The sequence below is a fragment of the Heloderma suspectum genome, chromosome 2 (assembly GCF_057233095.1).
Source record: "Heloderma suspectum isolate Gila_16-S chromosome 2, 16-S_ref, whole genome shotgun sequence".
NCBI lineage: Eukaryota > Metazoa > Chordata > Lepidosauria > Squamata > Helodermatidae > Heloderma > Heloderma suspectum.
The window spans coordinates 167,677,606-167,695,511 of NC_139459.1; the positions used below are offsets into that span (position 1 = coordinate 167,677,606).

Consider the following 17,906-nt stretch of genomic DNA (forward strand, 5'->3'; position numbering starts at 1 on the left):
AACAAACGCAAAACCATCAATCAGGAATTCATTCACTTGCTAGTATTTCTTCGGCTGGGTTCTGGAGTTGCACTTCATACTGGAAATAGCTTATTTCCAGATCTCACCGTATGGTTTCAGTAGTTCCCAGCTGCCTTGGTGGGGCAGAAAGTAAGTCCTGTGGGTTTGACTGCCATGAACTATTGTAGCACAAAAGCCATGAAACCACCAAACTATTGGTGGTTGGAGGAAAGAGGAGGGACCAAGGGGAGCAGCATGGATATCCAGGGATCGTAATATGGCCTGAGGTTCTGCATCTCTTACCTAGGCAGAAGCTATCTCCGGCCACAGAGCCAAAGGAGATGGGTGAATGAGAAAGCCAGGAAAGGAATGACCTAAATCACCCGAAGTCTCCAACTGAAGATTTTGGCAGTCAAACCCACACGACTTACTTTCTGCCCCACCAAGGCAGCTGGGAACTACTGAAACCATACGGTGAGATCTGGAAATAAGCTATTTCCAGTATGAAGTGCAACTCCAGAACCCAGCCGAAGAAATACTAGCAAGTGAATGAATTCCTGATTGATGGTTTTGCGTTTGTTCTTGTTTGACATTTAATACAATTGCTTTTTTTTTTTTTAAACACCACCACGGCAGCCAGGAAGAAGGAGGAGCTGCTGACTTGTGAACCACTGGGCTTGGCCAGAAGGGGGTGCTGCAGCTTACTAACTCATCACATGACTGGGGTAGGTGGGTCAGAATTTCTTTTCAGTTTATTTCTGATAAGAATTTACCAAAATTTGCAAATGTCTTCACATTCGGGACAGAAAGAACTTGATATTAACAAAATTTGAATACAGGAGAAAACAGAACTGATAGATGCGGCCATCCCCACACGCAAGGAGCTGATGGGACTGCGAAGGCCTGGGAGCGAGTGGCGAACACCTGCTGCAAAGAGCCGGAGCTGCAAAGTATCCAGCTGCCTAAGACGAGGGCCTGGCCTGGAGGGGCTATTCCCCCACCTCCCCACCGGTAGCAGCCACTGAAGACCTCTTTCAGTCACCTTCTTATCTATTATTTTGAACTTCAGTTTATTTTGTTTTAATTTTGCTTTATTGTAAGCCGCCATAGAGGCCTGTTGCCAGGCGGGATATATTAATTTAAAATGCAATGCACAATAAAAAAAAATAATTCCCTCTGGCCCTGTAAATCCTCAGATACTGGCTCAGTGAAGAGCGGGCTGGCTCTCCCTGCTTCTCAGCGCCCCTGCTTGCCACCCTGGCTGAATGCCAGCTTTGTGCCAGCTTCACTTTGCCTCCCTAGCCTGCCTGCCTGATGGTGACGCATCTTCTTTCCTCTGGCCCACCTTGGTCATCCCAGTGCCTTCAGGCCACAGGCCCTGGAAGGGCCTCCCTCTCCCCACCTGCAGAATACAGGCCTACATCCAGCCTTGCTCACCTGTATTCTGTCAGTGTAGTTGTCCAGCAGCAGCACCCCTGAGCTGGTCACTTTCTTGGTCTCCACCATTGTCTTCAGGTCAGCCAAGAGGCTCATATGTTTGGACATATCAGTAGCCAGGACCTGCAGCAGCAAAAGGCATAATTTTAATATCAGAAAGGGCTGCTCCTCATTCTGCTTCGGCAGATCCCTGGCTTTGTCCTCTGACCCTTCCTCCTAGGTGATTTTAACACCTCTGTGTACAGGCAGCATCCCCAGTGTAGCTTTCTTTGATCCATGAACTCCATGAAAACCAATAGTTGTGGGAATGCCACTCCCTAGGGCAGACTTCCCCAACCTGGTCTCTCCCCAGATGTGTAGGACTACAATGCCTATCAGCCCCAGCCAACATAGCTAATGAACAGGAATGCTGGGAATTGTAGTCCAAAACATCTGAAGGATACCAAGTTGGGGAAAGGTGCTCTAGGGGGATGTGCTTCCACATGTTCTTCCTGTCTACCATAGGGGTAGGGAATCTGTTCCTTCCAGATGTTCTTGTAGTCCAACTCCCATCAGCCATGGTCAGCACTGCCAAAGTCAGGGATGATGGGAGTTAGAGTCCAACAATATCTGGAGGGCCAAGAGTTCCCCACCTTTATATCCATTCGGCAGGGGGAGTTCAAAGGGCTTGAAAAACACCAGGGCCATCAGTTGATGAAAGCCATTTTAGATTATTTAATCACAGATCTTTTAACTCAGTCTTCCCCCACCTGGCACCCTCCAGATGTTTCAGACTACAATTCCCAACACTCCTGACTGATGGCCATGCTGTCGTGGGCTGGTGGGAGTTGAAGTCCAAAACATCTGGAGGGCAGCGGGTTGGGGAAAGCTATTGTAACTTCCTATTTTGTCAGCTAAATGCATGTAAGTTTGCATATTATCGAAACCTCAGTGACGTACTTCCCTCACAACTTCAGGATTTTCTCTGCAACCATAGCGGAGGAGGGGCCAGTCTTCTTTTAAACCTGACAGTAAGTAGGAGGATTGCTGCCTGCTTGTAAGCACGGAATGGGCCCCTGCTGCTTCCAGAATACCCCACAAAGGGGTTGGCTGTTCTTCAAAAAGGAAGGATGGGGGTGGCGGCGGTGGGGGACGGTACAGTGAAGCAGAGATGGGTGCGGGCAGGCCTTCATTCAGGGCACCTGAGGCTGGTTCTCGTGTTATGCAGGTATCATTCATTCAGACAGGCCCTGTGCTTTCCCGTGGAGGTCTGCCCTTGTTGACCCCAAGTGCAACGGGCTCTACAAAGCAGCATGCAAGAGTCACAGTGCCAATTTGTATATATCTACATGTGTTTCTGGTGGGCAGCACTAATTTGCATGTGTTTGCATAAGTTTAGTGTGGATTTTTTCATTTGTAAGAAAGAATCACGGTGTGCTAATGTTTCCAACTATATTGCTCTGCTTTATAAGAATCAGAGCAGAGGGACTGTTTTCCCATCCAGGCAGATAATCAACCTGCCACCATCATCCCCCCACCAGGTAGCTGTCTTTCCCCTGCCCAGGTCGTGCCTGCCTTTTCCTCCTGTGTGGCTCTTTGCACGAGTGCTGCAGCTACATACGCGCTATGGGTAGCAGAGGAACGAGGGACCAACCCAAATTGCTTTACTCGCAAGAAGGCCTGCTGGCTTGCCCTTTCAGTTAGCAAGCCCAACAGAGATGATGTTCCTTCTGCGAGGAACGTGGTGGCAAAGTTGAACTCAAGCTCCGAAAATGAAGCCCAGGAATGACACCTTTGACTGGGGACGCTGCCCAGGATGAAGTGCAAACCTGTCCCTGGAAGCCAGCGAGCCATCCCCAAGGCTCACCATGTCAATGACCATCTTGCGCAAGGTCTGCCGCTGCCGCTTGCTCAGGTTCTGGAAAATGTCGCAGTTCTCCTCCTGCAGTAGCTTGAAACCCACGGCCAGGTGATGGTTCTCCAGCACAGACTCATCGTTGTACATCAGCGCCAGCTCCGAATCTGCCGGGGAGGGTCACATTAGAGTGTGTCAGGGAGAACAGGGAGGTTTATTTTGTCTTGCTTATATCCGTGTATCTAGGCCACCTTTCTATGCAAAGCCATTCCAAGTGGCTTACAGGATAAAAACAAACAATATTAAACGATGTGCACATTTTTTAAAGAAAAATGAGCACAGAACAGCAGACAAAGAGCAAAATACCACAATAAATCAACATGTCCTTCAAAAGCAAAGGCCTGACAAAATCAACAGGTCTTTACAGAGTATCAGGGTGCCTGCAGTGTGGGAGCCAAAAGAGTCTCCAGGAGAGGGAGCTCCACAAACGAGGCATTGCCAGCCAAAAAGGGCCCTGTCCCAGGTCAGCATCTCCGACAGTGGTGGGATGTGAAACAAGGCCTCTGCTGAGGATCTCAGCAAGTGGGAAGGTTCATCGCTTGCACTCCATCCCAGAGACGCATGCAGACAACCTACCCTCCTCACATACATGCTCTCATCTACCTCTCTGCTGGCGACTATCTGTCCTCCCCTTCTGCCTGCTCATGCTCTTGGCCAGTCTTCCCCCATCTGGTACCCTCCAGATGTGTTGTACTGCAATTCCCATCACTCCCAGCCAGGCTTTGGGGCAGGGGTGGGAAGGGGGCACGAGTGGCAGTCTGGCTAGGGAGGGCAAGGTGAGGGTTAGTCTGATTAGGGGGAGCCAGGAGGAGGCTACACGTGTGTGGCTGTGCACATACAGAAGTGTGATCATGCATACTTGAGAGCAGCCTTCCCCAACCTGTGCCCTCCAGATGTTTTAGGCTGATGTTAAAGTCCAAAACATATGGAGGACACTAGGTTGGGGAAGGCTGCCTGGGAAACTGCCTCTCCCCATATAAGCTCACCTGCCTGTTGAAGTCATTTTCTCAGGCACTATTCCAGGAACTTCATTTCAGGAAGGAAGAACCTCACTTGAAAGGAACAGGGCCTTCTCTGTGTTGCCCCAATGCCGTGAAACAGCGTCTCCTAGGAGGTGATTTGAAGTTCCTCCCTCAAGAATGTTAGGTGTTTATGCAAGGCCCATCTGTTTGTGAAGGCCCTGGGCTACAGGGAGTGGAGGTTTGGTTGTAGGCTGGTATCTGGTTATGAATATTCCTTATTGATATAATTATGGGCCATTTTGTATACGTTTTGTGATTATTATTTTTTTGCACTCTGTTATAAGTTGCCTTGAAAAGTAGGCTAAAAATATTTTAAATAAATAAACAAGTCAGCACAGGAGTATGTTGCGCAAGCATGTAAGCATGTGCAGTTATGTCAGGTCTGGACAACGCTCCCGGCAGCACTTCGACCCTGTGAGCCCCACTGGCTCCAGAACAACACTGGCCCTGGGGCAGGGAAAGGAGGGAGGAGCAGCTCGGAAAACAGGGTTAACACAGACCTGTTCACCCTGCTCCAGGGCTGTTTGTCCAAATCCTGCCTGTAAGCATTCAAGGAGGGGTGTTCTGTCTCTGCAAGCACCCATCCTCAAATGGGCACAACATCCCTAGAAGAAACCTCATCTGGAGAAAAAAAGCTGGGGCACAGGCATTATAGAATGAATCTACTATAGGCTTGAGAGGGATATGCATTACCTGTGTGAAAGAAACTAGGGTGTTTTGCAAATCCTTTCCCCTCCAAAGTAGCCTCCATATAGGACACACACATGCAAAGCTCCTTCACACACACCATGCCCACGATCCCTTACTGCACCCCTTTGCCCATAGTCTCTATGTGCCACTCACTGGTATTGATCAAGAACTGGTTGGAGACACCAGGATGGTCCACGTCATGAATGGCAGCAGCAAATATTGCAGCCAGGATCTCCAGGTCAGTGAAGACGGCCTGCAAAGGACAGGAGGAGTAAGATAACCTGCGACATGGCTGCTGCCTTTATCTTCTTCCATGGGGAAACTGGCGTTTAGTAGAAGGACAGGTGCATCTTTGTGAAAGGGACCTGATGTTAGGAACTACTGTGGCCAGAACTGGGAGATCACAGATCATTGTGCCATGGCCTGTGGGGTGAGCCGGTGTGGGTCAGAGCATTCCCAGGTAATAAACAAGTAAGGCTCTAATGGAGATTAAGTTCTTCTAGGCTAGAAGGGACAGCAGCCTGCCTCCATTCCCATTCTGTCTGGTAACAAAGCTGGGGAAAAGATGTTGTTATCCAGATACAAATATCCTCACACCCTACATTGGACAGCCGGTGTGGTGTAGTGGGCTAGAACATGGCTTTGGACTTAGAAACAGAAATAATGATAACTGAGGTTGTTGAAATCATCATCATTTCTTCTATGGCACTTTGGAACAAACATCAGCATATAAGAATTGCCACACTCAATCAGACCAAAGGTCCCTGTGGGTAGCTCCTAAGCAGGGCCCGATGGAGAGGGAGCTGTTCCCCTGCTGTGGTCCCCAGCAGGTGGCATCAGTGACTTACTAGCATACTGTCTCTTCTGTAGGGATGGACGAAAGTCCCTTACCTGGTCCCGCAGCTTGCTTCGTGGTGGGGGGGAGGCGCTCCGTTCCTCCCCCCGAAATTCTTGGCGGGGGGGAGGCGCCCCGTCCCTCTGGCCGAAATTCTGGCCGGGTCGGAGGTGCCCCGTCCCTCCGGCCGCGAATCTCGTCTTCTGCCGGGACGCAAATGGCGGTGGCCGTAGCTGCCGCCATTTGCGTCCCTGCAGTCAGCCGTGATAGGCTACGTAAATCCTTACGTAGCCTATCACGGCTGACTTTGGGGGGAAAAAAAGTGCGTACGCAAATGGCGCTGCCATTTGCGTTCCTTATTTGGGCACGTGTAGTCTACGTAGACATTTACGTAGACTATGGTGAAAATAAGGGCAACGCAAATAGCGTTGCCCTTATTTTCGCCATAGTCTACGTAAATGTTTATGTAGACTACACGTGCCCAAATAAGGAACGCAAATGGCAGCGCCCATGGGCGCCGCCATTTGCGTACGCGCTTCCCCCCCCCCCAAGTCAGCCGTGATAGGCTACGTAAGGATTTATGTAGCCTATCACGGTGTTTTTTGAAAATCTAGCCGTGATAGGCTACGTAAATCTTTACGTAGCCTATCACGTTTGTTGTTGTTGTTGTTTTTTTACTGGGAAATGGCGGCGGAAGCAGCCGGTCGGAAGACCGGCAGCCGCCGCCGAACCGCCGCCGAACCGCCGCCAGGAGCCGCCAGCGCCAGGGACATTCGACAGAGGTAAGTCCCATTCCGGGGTGGGGGTGGACCGTTTCTCCACCAATTTCGGGGGGCCAAATGCGTTGGCATTCGGCCTCCTGGAGATTCATGGAGAAATTCTCCGCCGTCCCTACTCTTCTGTATGCTTACTCATTGTGCCCTTAATAACATTCCCCATCAACTTGCCTGAGAAAAAAATTAGGCAGATCTGAAATACACTGTAATGTCTTTCATTTACAGAGTCTTTCCATGGTTATTGGAAGTTGGTGGCCCACGATTTGGGTGGCTGTTCCAAATCAGTATGTGGACATCAGCCTTCTGCATATCTACAGCTCCAAGCCACATGCACACCTCCTCTCTGCCCACTTCCTCTCCCAGTTTTCCTTCCAGAATCCTGGCTCTTGCCTTCTTCTCTTCCTCACATTCTCCTGGAGCTGGCCTTCTTCCACTTTTTGTTTTCCTAGGCCCCTGCTTCATTCTTACCCCTCCTTTCTTATGTTCTTCTGCTTGGCCTGCCCCTAGCTATTAGTCAGAGCAGTTCAGCCAATGCCAGGCAGGGGCCCTCCTGACCACAAGCACTCCACCCCTTCCACCCCCTCTGTGACAGGCAATCAGCAGCCCATCACAGCCAGTGGCTGCACCACCAAGCCTCCCTCACTGCAAGAGTGGGCAATGTGTAGCCCTCCAGGTGTTTTTGCCTACAACTCCCATCAGCTGTCACCACTGGCTGTGCTGGCGAGGGTTGAGGGAGTTGTAGGCCAAAACATCTTGAGGGCCACACGTTGCACATCTCTGACTTAGTGCATTAGAATATAGATCTCCTGAATGTGCCTGGCCCTGTGAGGTAAGTTAGGCTGGGAGACTTGCTCAAGGCTATCTGTGCCTGAGCATGGACTGACGGGCCAGGTCTACCACAGTCACACCCACAACTGCCTCGGCATCACAGCTCTTTCTCCAAGAACGTACAGGCAACTCCCTGTCCGCTGGCACTGGGGGAACCATCCCCTCAGAGCGGCTGACGAAAAGCCAGAACCGGGTCTCTCTGCCCCCTCCCCTCACCCCCATTCACCAAAACTCACATCCAAGGCTGGTGTGGACAGGAGCACATGCGTGGACTGCGTGACGTCAGCAGCATGGAGGCTATTGTGGTAGGCCACGTCGGCATGGTAGTGGTCTTCTAGCGTCATGATGTAAGTGACTAATGTGTCCACGGGGATCTTGAATGTTTTCAGCAAGTCTCTTTCCTGCAGAAGGGGTGGGGGGCAAAGATGCATTTGTTGAAAACGTCAGCAGCAGCCCCAACTAAGGAAGTAGCTCAGTCAGCTATGCTGGCTGGGGGATGCTGGGGGTTGCAGTCCGCTACTTCTGAAGGGCGTCAGGTTGGGGAAAGCTGGGACAGAGCCTACGCTAACCCACGGAAACATAAGCCGCAATGAAGGCATTCGTCTGCCACAGGAGTCTCGGTTGCTGTTGTTGTTTGATACAACGAACGAAGCACCACACTCTTTTGTTTTTCCTCCCACATCCTGCTTCCCCTCTCCAGAGAACCCAAGAGTACTGACTTGCAACTCAGCCAGCTCTCATTACATGCCCCCTCAGAAGACAGTGAGAGAACCTGGAGGCCCCATCTACCAGTAAAACAAGACAATCCGGCTCAGAAAACAGCCCAGCCTCAAACAAATTGCAATACAAGCATTTCATACACCCCCAAATGCTCAGGAAAATGCGCTCTATCACATCACACAAAAAGTCTTCCTTTTGTGGCACCCTTCTTACTTCTTGACTTGCTTCGGTTTACAACTCAATATCTCTTGAAATAATTAAGGCAGAAGGATGAATTAAAAACAAAACATTTGAAAAAGCACATCCTGAACTTTAAATCAATATACAATACTTTGTAGATTGAACCAATATTTCTGGTGGACCTGCTGTGGCCCAAGCCAGAAGGAGAGACTGAAGCAGGGCGGCAGGGGAACGGGACTCGGCAACGTTAGCACATGTACCTGGAATACTGTATACATGATGCAACTGAGTGACCGATTGTTGGAGTACTCAGCAACCCGGAAAATGTTAAGGCCCCACTTGTTTAGGTATTCCAGTTCCTAGAAGAGACACCAGGGAAAGAAGTTGGTGCACTTTGAGCACAATAGGTTCAGAGACGAAAAGAGGTCATGAGAGCACAGAAATAAAATGAACAAAGAAAGCAAACCCACCCTCACTGTGTTCTCCAGTGGAGTCTGAGCTGGCATTCCAGTATTGGTATGTTAGGGACCATCCCATCAGGTAGTGTATCCTCCACTTTGACGAATGCCCCAGGCCTGGAATGCCAGCTCGGACTCCAGCCCCATCAATCCCAAGACCGAAAAGCCCATGTAACCAAGGGGGCTAGCAGCACTGCTTCTGTGGATGCTCCATCACAATTTAGGGGAAGCTAAGTAACAATTTAGGGGCATGAGACCCAGGCAGTATACCCTCTGCTTTGACTACGGGCACCTAAAATACCGAGATTAAAAGTCTCAGAATTAATCCAGTTTCACAAATGAGATTTTCTGAAAAATGGCTTACTGCAACCAGCTAAAAACATAGCCCTGTGAACTAGACTGAGCTGCTTCTGACCCCATGTGGTATCGGAGAATTAAAAAACATTAACACATCCAACATGATTGCTCTCATTTGGCCAATTTTAAGACAGCTCCTTGGTATGTTATGATTATGTACGACAGCCATCCTCAACCTGGTGTCGTCCAGAAGTGTTGGGATGAGGGGAGTTGCAGTCCAACAGATCTGGAAGGCCCCAGGTTGGGGAAGTATGCTGATGTATGCTGTGATAAAGTTATGAAAACTCCCTGACAGGACATTCCCTCTAAGGAAAGCATTTACACTTTTAACCCTTCACCACATGTTCTTTGCTGCTCTAGATGGGCATTGGTGGAGCACAGCTTTTCATCAACACCTCTGTATTTGTGGTGAGGGTGTCATAGTGATTTTTATAGATGCTTGGTGAAAGTGTCCTGGTTACCCATGGGCCGTGTTGGGGCGATCATATCTTTGTTTAATAAGCCGAACCATGAATGAAACTTGAGGCCCCAAGAATAGCTGTTTTGCTCCTCCCTTGGCTCAAGTTCGGAAACAAGCCAGGAAGTCTTCAGTTAAATATCGTTTCCCATTACGTCCAAACCAGGAAACTATGGTTCTGAACAAGCCAGGACTTCAGCCAGCTTTAAACCATGACTTCATATCCATGCTTGTTGGAAGTTTGATCGGATGAAACAAGAAAATATAGTTAAGGGAACACTTCCTGGTTTCTCTGCTCACTTGAGCGAAAGCAGTACCAAAGCAGCTGCATGCAGGGTTATGAGGCTTGCTCATATCTTCACTTATTAAGCTGATATGATAGTTCAAATGCAGCCATGGGGTGTGGATACTGGCCTAGTCCACAAAAAATGAGTATCTGCTAATGTAAGCAGGGCAATCCAAGCCAGGCAGAAAAGATGGCTTCTTATGCCTTTACAATACTGAGATGGCACCAAGATAATATTGATAATCATGTGGGAGATTGTAATTTGCACCACCAATTTTCAGTTTGATTTTAAAATACATAAAATGTGCTTTTTGGATTTTTTTCAATGGGACTGATTGCCACATGGAGATCCATCTGTGTGGTTTACTTTGAATCATGTCAAAGGTCTGTGACTATACTTATTTTTGAACTTATTATTTCTGATAGTATTGTTATGTCCAATAGAATTTGAACTAGTCCATGAAATGTGTCTAAGCACTGGATGCACGCAGCCCAATAAGTATATGAACTTCTCATCTGACAATGTTGGTGATGTGGCCTTCCAAGTGTAAATTTAGCATATATTTGGTGGAATCGTTGTAAGACTGCAAATTTCTGGAAAGAGATATTGGGCTAGTTCAGACGTAACATTCCTGCTTTTAAGGCCTGTACGCTCCCCCCTTGACCCCTTACCTTGCTCACTGGCTTTAGCATTTCAATCCTGGTCTCTTTAAACTGAAACAGGCCATCGTTCCCAATTTTAGACGTTTGCAGGGAACTGTGGTTAAAGAGACCAGGCTTGAAAGCCCCCAAAGCTAGATTATGAGGGGAGGACTGAATGTGGAATGTTTCTTCCTAGGTTGATAAATTATATTTTATTATGCTAAGAATGTTATTTCCGAACTGGCCCTTCATGTAGTTTCAAGATAAAGAGTTTGCATGTTACTTACATGTCCTTATTACACCTTTTTAGGCTGGTGAAATACAAAGTGAGTCCCAACCAATACAAATTGGACTCAGTGGTGGCTAACATTTTTGGCTAAGAGTGCCACAAGTCAAGCTCAAAGTGGCTCTTCATTAAGCACTACAGTAAATGTAATCATCCCTGTGCCTTGGGGATGCTTTTGCCTTGAGCCTACGGGCCTGGGGGCAAGCAGGAGCGCAGGCATGGCTCTAGAGCAGGGGTGAGGAACTCAGGCCCAGGGTCCCAATCTGGCCCTCTCCCCAGATGGCTATGTCCACTTCTCCTGGCCCCATGCCCTTCCCCCCAACCACTGATCATTTGGTGGTTTCCTTGCTCCTTCCCCCATTCTAAAAGGTTGAATTGCCTCTCCTAAGGCTTAGTTACTGCCAGTAAGAGCTTTAAAGCTAAAATATACTGGGGCTTGTTTTTTTTACTTTTAGCTCCAGCCCTTTCGCCCCACCCACCACTGGAATGCGGCCCCCGAGAGCTTCTCTGAAACTGAATTCGGCCTCGGGCTGAAAGAGGTTCCCCACCCCTGCCTTATAGCTCCCACCTCCTGCGCCACGTGTACTTCTTGTGCTGCAGAGTGACCACCCATTGCCTAAATGCTAGGGCAGGGGTGGGCAACCTGTGGCCTTCCAGATGTTTTGGCCTACAACTTCCATCTGTCCTAACCAGCACAGCCACTGGTGAAGGACGATGGGAGTTGTAGGCCCAAATATCTAGAGCACCATGAGTTGCCCACCCTTGGGCTAGGGTGACGCTAGGGAAAAACTGGAGATGAGCTCAGAAACTGGACAGCAGATATCAAGAAAAAAGGAAGCTGGAATGTTATGTTCATGACAGTACATGAGCTGGTGAAGCAGTTTCTATTGGGTCGGGTGCTGTTTTTATTTCTTGTATTGTTGTTTTTTAATTGTGTTTTCAATAAATCTGTCTTTATGTCTGTTTTAACTAAGTTTATTTTAATCTTGATTTTATTGCTGTCAGCTGCCTCGAGCGCCATTTTTTTGTGGGGGAAAGGCAGGGTATAAATCAAATCGAGTATATGAACAAAGTAACTAGAGACTTCGGGGGAGATGCTGGATCGAAAACAAAAATGTTTCTGCGACCAGAGAGCTCCTGTGTCTCCTCCACGCTACAGAGCAAGAGGTTGCAGTTGCCTTTGCAGCCTGAACTGAGCAAAACGGGGTGCAAAGAAAAGGGTGACTCCCTTTAGAGCCATGCCTGAGAGTCCTAATGGTGACCCGCAAACCATCCGCTTCAAAGCCAGGTTCGGACTTCCCCCCGCTGGCTCCTGTCGTATGGTAACAGATGCTGTAAGACTCACCTTACTGAGCAACTCCTCCTGGTCAGTTTTGACCCCAAAGCGGGGGATGCTGGAATTGGTCAGGCTGGAACTGTGCATGAGTTTCTTGACCCCGCTGATCTGGCACATGGGCTGCTGGCGCTTCTTCTTCTCCCGCTCTTTCTGTGTTGGGGATGGGATCTCCACATCATTCTGCTTGTCTGAGGACGAAAAGAGACTGCATCTGAGAGAGAGAGGACAAGGGCGAAAGACTGAAGGTGCCACCATCTGGCCTGTGCAAGAAACTCTCTGGGCAAATTTTCAGGGGTTACAAGACATGTGCAGGCCTCCGTCCCCATCCGCCTCCCCACTGCTGAAAAGGTAATGCTGTACTACACAGAGAGTCAGTCCACACGATTAAACAAACCATGGCTTAAAATTCTGGGTTGTTTCTCCCTCAACAACCCAGAGTTCTGCATTCAGATGTCATGGAGAACATCCCAGGAATGGGATGTTCCCAGGTTGTTAAGGAAAGTGGAAGTGGTCAGGAGCCAGCATGCTCGCTCCCACACACTTGTTTAATTGGGTCAAAGTTCCATTGCTAATTCACAGATTCCAGCATTTTAGTTAAGAATGAAAGCTTAGTGCTTTTGGCATGAAAGGGGCCCACAATCCCATTCCTAATACCTATAATGCCCTTATTTTTTATTTATTTGTTTGTTTATTTATTTCATTTCTATACCGCCCAATAGCCGAAGCTCTCTGGGCGGTTCACAAAAATTCTGCAAGGTGCCCTTGCAGAAGATTCAGGATAATGCAAGAATGGATAAGTATCTATGATGCTGTGCTAACAGCTGTGCACAGATGACAACTTCTTAGAGATGTGGAGGCATTGCAGAGTGATTAGTTCCCATCATACACAGTCTTGTCCCACCACGGTCTCTGGTCATATCCATTTTGCTGGTTTTTGCGGTGTTTTGAGTGATACTCAGGAAAAGCAGAAACAAGCCCCCAGAAGTGCAATCAGTGCTGCAGCAATAAATGTGTGTACGCTTTGTGGTCTGACATTGCAGGTGCCTATTGGATAGTTACAATGCTCAGAACAGTTTAGGAACTATTTTTAAGGATTTTTTAAAAAGTATTATTGTTATTATTATTACTAGCAGTAGCAATGCTCATTGGCATAAACATTGATCTACAGGAATGTGTGTTTTTTTTAATGAATGAATGAATAAATAAATATAGTGCAAGACTACCTGCTTCCAATACCAAGGCCATTCCAAAGTTTGTTTTTCTTTGGGCAGTGTACGTTCCCAATCTCCAGTGCTTGAGAGGACTTCTATTCATGTGCTTGTGTGAGTTTAAATAAGTAACAAAAAAGAGCACCCAGGCTTCCCACACGCAGTATCTCAATAGGATGCTCCCCTTATTATGTGTTACAGTTTGCAAACCCCTCAAGCAGGACTAGGCCTTCTTACTCCAAACACTGGGATGATGGGGACAGGTTTAGCCTTCACTTCCTATGACCAGGCGGGGCGAGGAGGGAGACAGAAAAGTAAAATGTTGGACATGAGGACCATGTTGTGGTGGGAGCAAATCATGCCCACCAACAATAGGATGGGGAGGAAGGAAAAGCTATGTTCCCTCATCCCCTCTTGAAGGCAGCTCAGGGGGTTGTGGAGAACGGGGAGCAAGGTGTGTCCCCCCCCCCCCAATAGACAAAGCAAGGAGCTGAACTGCTTTGTCAATCCTGGCCTGGCCTCCTGTATCTCTCAAACTGACCTCCATGGCTTCCAGGCTCAAGAAAGGAGGGGAGGATCCGGTTTCAGGAGGAGGAAAGGAGGCCGTGCCAGGAATTTTCTCCTCTACCTCCCACCACTTCTACATTCCTGACCTGACTCTTCGGGGGGGGGGGGTAGATTGGAAAGGAGGGGGGGTGGCAGATTGGAGGAGCAGTGGACAGGGAGGGAGAGGCTGGGGGATGCAGGCCTGGTCCCTCCGTTTGCTCCGCTTGATGCAGTGGCCTCAGTGATGGGTGGAGGAGCATGATAAGTGCAAGCAGGCAGCGTTGGGAAGAAATGGAACCCCTTCCCCACTTGTCAAACAGAACAGGCTGTTAACTGGTTAACATTAAAAAAGGGTGGGTGGGTGAGAGACAGCAGTACATCTCCCTCCCCACCGCCCAGAGACAACTATTGCCTTGCTGTATATTGATTCAATTCTCTGTACACTCCCTTTCCCAGTGGGTGGAGTGCAAATCTAAGCCAATTTTTAAAAAGGAGTTGGAGAGAGCAGCAGCACAGCTTCCCCCCCAACACACACACACACACACACACCCTTCATCCCTCGAAATCTATTACCTGTGGATGAGATATCATGCCACTGTGTACAGCCAGCACTAGAGGGCTCCGCTGAGCTTTTGTGGGAAGGAAGGGGACCGTGTGGACGCTAGTGCTTCATGAGGTGGGGGCAGGCAGTGACAGAGGCCTCTAGACTGCAGGGCTCTAAGCGCAATGTGGAGCAGTTTGTGGGGAGACTCACCCTCAGGAGAGCAGGGCCTTGTTCCCCCACCTTCTTCTAGGACCGTCTCCAGGGGCAAGAAGTCACGGGTGGGTGGCACCCACTGGGAGAAGAGAGGTGGTGGTGGGGACAGCCTGCCCAGGGGTAGATGGCGGATGCTGGGGGAGCCCAGCGGGGGCAGGAAGTGGGGAGGGCGCAGGGTGACGGGGAAGTGAGAGTGGGTCACATCATCGGCTATGCCCCAATGGTAACTGCGGGAGAAGCAGCGGCAGGGGGGCCTCATGGCAGAGTGGGGGCGGGGGCGGGCAGGAGGCCCCAAGAGGAAGCAGGGCAGGGCCATGGCGGCATTCTAGAGTTCTGGGCTCTGTGTTGCTAGGAAGTGGCACCGTGACCTCACAGAGCACCCAAACCAACTAGCACATAGCTGAACTCTTCCATGTGGGAGAAATGGTGCCCTTAGCAGAACCTGCCCCCCTTCTTTGCATCCCAGACACCTCCAGAAGATGGCCAGACCCCCTCTCCGGCTCAGTTCCTAAGACTGTGTGCATAAAATGGGAGCTGGTTTTTCCCAGAACCTCCCGCAGGGGATTTGCAAAGGGAACCAGCCTGTATACAGAGCCCAGATTCACCCGCTGCTTCCTCAGTGGGCCAGCTTCCTGCATGGCTAAGAGGATTCTGGGATTGGCTTGGGAGCTGGACATGTCAGAAGCAGCTTGCAGCCCTAGACTAAAAGGCTGCCTGCAGTATGGTGAGCGCTCCTTAAATTATGCCACTCAAGGCCACAGAACAGTCAGGTCAGTTGTGTATGTGTATGTCTGAGGCAGGTACTATGAGAAGCAGGAAAGGCAAGCCAACACAGAGATACTTGGCAGAGGTGGGAGTAGAACCAAGAGTTTTGTTTCCTTTCCTCTCCTCACCCCAACTAACCAATCCCTCTCCCTACTCTGAGCCAAGAACAACCCCAAAGTCTTGGCTGTTTCCTATAACTCACTTGATTCCGCTCCTCTTTCACAGCCAATAATGGAATTCAAATGTCCAGGTGGTTTCCAGACTCAGTCCTCGGTTGGCCTGCTAGCCGTAACTTCCTCTGCCAGGACCTGAAACCACCCAGAAGTCCCAACGTCGGGAGTCTTGCTCAGTCGTACTGGAAACACATGTTTCCAGGTGCCAAGCCTGTGTGCATTACCTGATAAGCCACTTTCCTCACGGCCCCGCTGCTAAGCACCAAACAGCCTGGGGCACGCTTTCTCTCTCTTGCATTTACCTTTTGCACCTCAATGGCCTGCACTGCCCTGCCTCCTGACCTTGGCAGGACAGGCCACAGCTCCTCAAGAGGAGCAGGGAGTGTGAATTCTGGTCCCTGCACAGCTTACACTTGGCCTGAGCTCTCAGCCCCAGTTCCGGCTCTCACACAAGGCTCCCATTGAAGCGGCAGTTTGCATCAACATTTGCTTAAGGCTGGGTATTTGCATCTGCTGACGTCAATGGAGGCTTGGCTTCTGGAGAACTCAGGGGACGGAGGGGTTTGCTTCGGATGTCCTCAACTACCAGCTGTCCTTTCTGGTTTGGAGAGAGAGCAGGTGGGTCTGCTGGGGAGACAGACATGGAGAGGCCCCACCAACTCAGAATCCACATGGCTATGTATGCCTCCATACGCAAACGTGGTGCCCGCACATTTGCCTGTTGTGACGGTGTAATGCAACAGAGTGTGAGGTGTGAGTTTGCACAGTGCTATGTTTGTGCACGTGGCAGTGTTTGGAGGGATGTGTTTGCATATGGTGTTTGCATATGGTGGTGTGTATATGCCGAAGTGCCTGACAGGCTACGCATGTTTACTTGGAAAAAAGTCCTACTCAGATGAATTCCCAAGTAAACGTGCACAGAAGTTAAGCTTTAGGCTGCAATCCTGTACTGGTTTACCTGGGAGTAAGCCCCACTGAATGGATGCAGTGGAGCAAATTTCTGAGTAGACATGTACAGGACGGCACTGCTAATGCGGCATTATCTTGTCCAGTCTCATGTGGCACGACCCAGCTGTCAAAACTAGACACCTGGGTTCTGTGGCGGTGGCCAGAAAGGCCCATGCTAAACAGGAGATAGAGCCTAAAAGTGCTAGTTCCAGATCTCATACACAGAATTGGCCACTGGCTGGATGGCCCTGTACACAGCTGGGAGATAATCTGGTTCCGGGTTTGAGATGAGTGTGGATAACGCACAGCTGGACATCTGGGATTTCTGCAAAGTGGGGTTAGCTGGCTTTACACAGTGCCTCCATATGTACTTATTGTGTCAGTAGTAAAGAGTACTAGTCCTGGCAAAGCTCAGTTACAATTAACTGTGAAACAGGGAACGCTGAAGCCAATTGTTTATTAGTCGAAACAATGCAAAAAAAGAAGTCTGAAAGTTAGATGATAATAAGGCAAAATAGAGCCTCCCCAAAGTTTCACTCTGAAAACTTTAAGGGGAGAGGAAGGGGTCTTTTGAGGGGCATATTCCCCAATCCCTAAGAGAGGAGGCCTTTTGCGTGGCCAACGGTGGGAGCCCAGACTACTCTGCTGTCATGCCACCTCTCCTGTCCTGATTGTGCTGGGGGAGACAAAGGGGAGGGAGAGTCATCCCAGCATGCAGTTCTCCTCAGCACAATGTCACTTCCGCCTGCCTGCCAAGCAGCTAGCTGTTTGGTGATCTTAATGGGGATGAAGGCACACAGGGCAAGACCTCTATGCAGTCTTCTTCACTGGAATCATACACCATCCCCTTTGCCCAGCTGATTGGTACTGGGTGGGAGGCACAAACTGATCTCAGTGCGCAGGGAGACAAGGTTTGAACGGCTCATGCTTCCATGCGGAGACAGGAGGAGAAGCATGTCTCTGTGTGTGGGGAAGGGGCCAAGAGGGAAGACTCTGTGTGTGTTTGCCTGCGCACGTATGCCCTTGGGGCAAAAACGGTGCCCACCCGTGCCCTTACACACAGGTGCACAAGCTGCATCCCCAGACCCTAACAGTGGCATGGAAGTGGCAATCTCCATCAGGATCACTAGGAGGGGAGGAGACGTTAGCCCCCCTTCCCTTACTGACCCCAAAGCAGCCTCCCCCCGCCCCATTGTGTGTGTGGGCATCCATATATGCAGCCCCTTTGGGGCCAGAAAGGTTGTGCACCCCTGCCCTAATGGTGCCTTGTTTTGGCTGCTGTTTGCAGGAATTTATAGCTCTTCT

At 49.6% G+C, this 17,906-nt stretch overlaps 1 protein-coding gene across 1 annotated transcript in view; it reads right to left on the bottom strand.

Annotated features, from left to right (window-relative positions):
- PDE4A (phosphodiesterase 4A) overlaps positions 1-17,906 on the bottom strand; it is a 121,237-nt gene that overhangs the window by 7,451 nt on the left and 95,880 nt on the right. The window contains 6 exon segments of the mRNA XM_084835863.1: positions 1,438-1,560; positions 3,284-3,438; positions 5,197-5,296; positions 7,719-7,883; positions 8,643-8,741; positions 12,214-12,392. Of these exon segments, the coding sequence (XP_084691989.1) occupies positions 1,438-1,560; positions 3,284-3,438; positions 5,197-5,296; positions 7,719-7,883; positions 8,643-8,741; positions 12,214-12,392 (821 nt within the window).